We start from the raw sequence: 4,787 nt of genomic DNA, 5'->3' as shown, positions 1-4,787 counted from the left end.
TGTGTGGTCCTGAAATTCAAAATGAGTATAACCATTGCTCTTGACTTACTTTTATTTCTAATTATTAGGTGTTCTTTGTATGTGTTAGCAACTTAAGTAAACCAAGTTAGTCACACTTAACTTGATCATAACAAGGAGGATTTTTCATATGATGTAATAAGGATACCTGCAAGATCTGTTTTCTTGTGTAAGAATATACAGATATGATTGAATAGTTTGCACCCAGAATACAGATACATAGTTCAGTAAACCTGGTTTACTGGACTTGCTAACACTTAGAAAGATTATGATTTCACTTGTCATTTTTCAAACACATGGCTGTAGCAGATGCATCAAAAGTCATGCTTACAAACCACAACCTGCATGCAAAGCCACCAATATTTCATTTTGCTGTATATAATGAAATAGGCGTTTTGTGACAGGAAATAAATGTTACAGAAGTATAAAGAAATTAAGTTAAAAAAAATAATGATTGTATTGATATTTATGAGCAATAACGTAATTTTTGAGTCATTGTAATAGTCCCCGAATTTACTTTCTCAAAAAAAAGAAAGAAAAAAAAGAAAATAAATTAGGTTAAAAAAAAACAGTCCAGCAGCAGTAATGGTCATTTATTTATTAAAACATGAACAATGACAGTTTACTCTGATAACACAACAGTCTACTGAATATTATTATTATTATATTAATCACTATATGACTAATATATGTTATGAAAAACCTAAATGTGATGGGAAACACTCGTCTTGTATCAAAACTGCCTCTTTATAAGAGTGTAAAATGGTATATTTCACTTACAGCCAATCATTTTGGCCTGACAGGCTGTTAAAATTGCATTGCAAAAATTAAACAAAAATTAAAAGGTAAATTGGGCTATGAATTAATTTCTCCTGTTTTTGCCGATAGTAATTACATTGGTCCAAATTTTGCAAAGCAGATCACTAAATCTTATAACAACAAAATTATTTTGTGTTGGAAATTGTTCTCATTTTCACTTGTTTTTGAGGAAAATGCAATTTATCAACAAATATTAGATTTTAAAGTTCACAGATGTCAAACTATCAGAAACGACTGTTGGGATTAAATCAGAAGGAGTGTAGAGGAAAAACGTCCCCATGTGTATTCTCTAATGTCTCTAAAATGGCAACGTGTCGAGGAATAACTTATCTATTATTGCAGGCGGCGGCACCAAATCCTCCAGCTTCAAATAGAAAATCCTCTGCAGGCCTTGGATGCACAGAGTGCGAAGTTCACGCAGTTTTTCCAAAAGTCTGGACAAATGGCTGGACCAACAGTCTGAGCTTCCGTCGGCGTCCTTCAAGCACTTGACAATGTTGTTCTGCAGCTCCTCCACTTTCTTCGGCTCCTTAAGTCCGTGCCGCTCTGCTGGTCCATATATCACATTACAAACATATTAGATAACAAATAATGACACATAATGAGCACTGTAAAATCTGAAAAGTTGATCTTACTTTAAAAAAAAAAGTAGTAAACCCAACTGTCTTGAAGAAGTGAGTAAATATAACTGTTAATATTAAGTTATGTTTGCTTTATATCTTATTAAGTTTACGTTAAATTTAGTTGTACTAACTTAATTTAATAAAGTTGTTGCAATTTAAAAAAAGACAGGTGAAATCAGCTTGTTCTTTGTAAGTGTTAGTAACTTAAATAAACCAAGTTGATCATAACAGAGGATTTTGCATATGATGGAGTTAGGATATCTATATGTTCTGTGTTGTTAACATGTTTTCAGAATATAAAAATATGATTGACTAGTTTGCCAAAAATCTAGGAAACTGATTGCCTTTAGAAAGGTAAGTAAATATAACTATTAATCCTAAATTATGCTTACTTCAAATTGTTAAGTTTACTTGAAATTTAGTTGTACTTATTTAATTTAGTGAAAGTTTTGCAACTTAACAAAGACCAATGGAATTAACCTGTTCTTTGTAGTCTTAGCAACTTAACTTGACATGACAAAGGGGTTTTTTATATGCTGTAGTTGGGATATCTACATGTTCGGTTTTGTTAACGTGTGTAAGAATTTACAGATTTGATTGACTAGTATGTAAAAAATCTAGAAACAGATTGCCTTGAGGGATGTTTTTGGTACTGACTTACCTAGGAACCCCATGATAGCACTACTCAGAGTAATACCGGACTTTATTGAAGGACGGGCACATACTTACCTTCTTCAGATTCTATTTACTGCAGCTATCAAATGTATCACTATTCACTGGCTGCATCCAGACCCCCCTACTCATGCAATCTGGTTACAAAAACTACAGGAATTGTACTGTATGGAAAATATCATCCATTACTTACACTTGCAGGAAGTCAAGAGTGTTAAGAGTGTAATTATGCCAGATCCTACATAATTATTGAACTGTATTCTCTGTTTGTTTTTTCTGTAATTTCATTTATTATTATTATTATTATTATTCTCCTCTATTATTTATGTTATTTTATTTTTTCAACCATGAAGTGCAAGTAGATTTATGTGAGCAGAATGTGGATGTGGGGAGTGGGAGGATGTAAGAGGTGGAGTGGTGGTATGTTGAAGATGACATTGTATATTTCTATGTTTTAATGTGTGGTCCTGAAATTCAAAATGAGTATAACCATTGCTCTTGACTTACTTTTATTTCTAATTATGTTTACTTAAAATTTGTATTTAATACATTTTGTGAGGTTCTTACAACTTAACAAGGATCAATAGGTGTTCTTTGTATGTGTTAGCAACTTAAGTAAACCAAGTTAGTCACACTTAACTTGATCATAACAAGGAGGATTTTGCATATGATGTAATAAGGATACCTGCAAGATCTGTTTTCTTGTGTAAGAATATACAGATATGATTGAATAGTTTGCACCCAGAATACAGATACATAGTTCAGTAAACCTGGTTTACTGAACTTGCTAACACTTAGAAAGATTATGATTTCACTTGTCATTTCTAAGTTGCAACAACTTAGCAAAATTAAGTAAATTTAGCTAAATTCTAAGAAAACTTAACAATTAGATATAAAAACAGACAAAACTAAAGATTAATAGCTATACTTACTTACCTTTTTCAAGGCAATCTGTTTACTAGATTTTTCTAAAGAAAATTCCACTTGTCAGATTTTACATTGAACCAAAAAGCATTTAAATAATTGTATTTAATTTGGAAATAAATTAGCCATAAATAAGCATTTATCCATACTAATTGGTTGATTTTACATTGACCAGTTAGCCTTAGCAGCCCCCAAATGTTACATGTGGTTTACAGCCAAGAAAAGGTACTTCTAATAATTTAAAGCTGTGTCTGTTTGGATAATCTGATTTTACAGATATGTGTTTGGGCTTATTTTGTTACCACGTCCATTTAATCAATAATTTTATATTTCAAAAGACTTTAAATATGCATTAGCGGGCAAACAAACGTGCTCACCTGTGACCAGGGCAAGAGTGCATATGCAGGAGAAGGTGGACACATCCAGGTTCATCCTCTGCAGATTAGCGGAGAACTCGACAATGCTGTCAATCCACTCCCCAAAGCCCCGCAAGCACTGGAGCCGGTGCCACACTGAGCCGTCGCAGAAGATCAGCTTCCCTTCCTCTGGGTTGGATCTGAAACAGTACAACAGCTTGTGCTCAAATTTTAGAACCCTATCATGACAATGACAAATCCTCCTCCCATGAATTCCCACATCCTTCTGGGGCCTCTCCAGCTGTTAACCCATCTCTTATTAGTGCCAAAAGCACTGGAAAACAAATCCATTCCCCAGTTTGGTTGTGTTTATTGGCAGAGCCATCAACAAACATATTTACATGCCGTGGACTGATTGCTAACTCAGGGTCCAAACCTGCTGAGGAAAAGGAAAAGTCATGTCAGAAGTCACTTACCTGTATGACAAACGTAAAACAAAGAGCTCCAGGAAAGCTGAGTAGAAGAGGAGTTCTTGGTCGTGTTTGGGCAGGGAAGTGAAGCCTGGGATCCTCTGCGCCCAACCTCGAATCACCTCCATCGATCTGGTCAGGAGGTCATAAAACTGCCGCACGTGCTGAGCGTCGTCTCCTGGTGGGCTTTCTGAATTCTCCTTGAACTAGTGAAAGATCACCAGTGAAGGAATGAAGGAGAAAAGATCACTGACAACTCTAACATGCCCTTTTGTTGTGTTACACCTAATTTATTGGTAAAGCAATAATACGCCCACACTGCTTACTTTAAAGTAGTCAAGGCGAGAAGGGGGAGAGTTCGATTCCACATGCGCCCTGATGAGGGCGCTCAGTAGGGTGCTAACAGGTGAAGACGAGTCTGGAAGGGTTTTAGGTTTGGATGGCAGGCGACCTCTTCGACCTTTCAGACCATCTGTCCTCACCACTGCAGAGCATGAGGAGAAACAGAACACTTAGATTGGAATGACCATTCTCTGACCCTGAAGGTCAGACATGATGAAACGTGTTTCTTTTTTGGTTTACCTTCTTTGACCATTCCCACTGCAAGGCACTTCTGGAAGCGACAGTATTGGCATCGGTTCCTCCTGCGTTTGTCCACAGGGCAGCTTTTGGCAGCCAAACACACATACTTGGCATTTTTTTGTACTGTGCGCTGCATTGAGAAAGAAAAAGATTCATTTAATACATGCGCTCCGGACACTAAATACAAAATTGAGCTTCAGGCTGAGGTGATGCACAAAGATTACTTTGAGTGACATTGGTTTAAATTTAGCTCTAAACCCAAGGGTGTAGGTTTTCTTTCAGCACTGTGTGTGTGTGTGTGTGTGTGTGTGTGTGTGTGTGTG

The 4,787-nt window shown here is 36.1% G+C and overlaps 1 protein-coding gene across 3 annotated transcripts in view; it reads right to left on the bottom strand.

The window, feature by feature from the left end:
* Positions 1-596: 596 nt before the first annotated feature.
* The window catches only part of LOC126401628 (nuclear receptor subfamily 4 group A member 2-like), a 6,790-nt gene continuing 2,599 nt past the window's right edge, over positions 597-4,787 (bottom strand). For 2 of the 3 annotated variants that reach the window (XM_050062967.1, XM_050062968.1), the window contains 5 exons: positions 4,465-4,594; positions 4,209-4,366; positions 3,889-4,088; positions 3,434-3,612; positions 597-1,386 (listed from right to left, as the gene is read on the bottom strand). In XM_050062967.1, coding sequence (XP_049918924.1) covers positions 1,136-1,386; positions 3,434-3,612; positions 3,889-4,088; positions 4,209-4,366; positions 4,465-4,594 — 918 coding nt within the window. In that variant the 3' untranslated portion in view covers positions 597-1,135. The remainder of the gene's footprint in view (positions 1,387-3,433; positions 3,613-3,888; positions 4,089-4,208; positions 4,367-4,464; positions 4,595-4,787) is intronic. The other variant, XM_050062969.1, reaches the window with a different exon arrangement.

Source organism: Epinephelus moara, chromosome 15 (assembly GCF_006386435.1).
Source record: "Epinephelus moara isolate mb chromosome 15, YSFRI_EMoa_1.0, whole genome shotgun sequence".
NCBI classification, from domain to species: Eukaryota; Metazoa; Chordata; class Actinopteri; order Perciformes; family Serranidae; genus Epinephelus; species Epinephelus moara.
The sequence above is the reverse complement of the archived record's forward strand: the minus strand, read 5'-3'. Positions and strand labels throughout refer to the sequence as shown.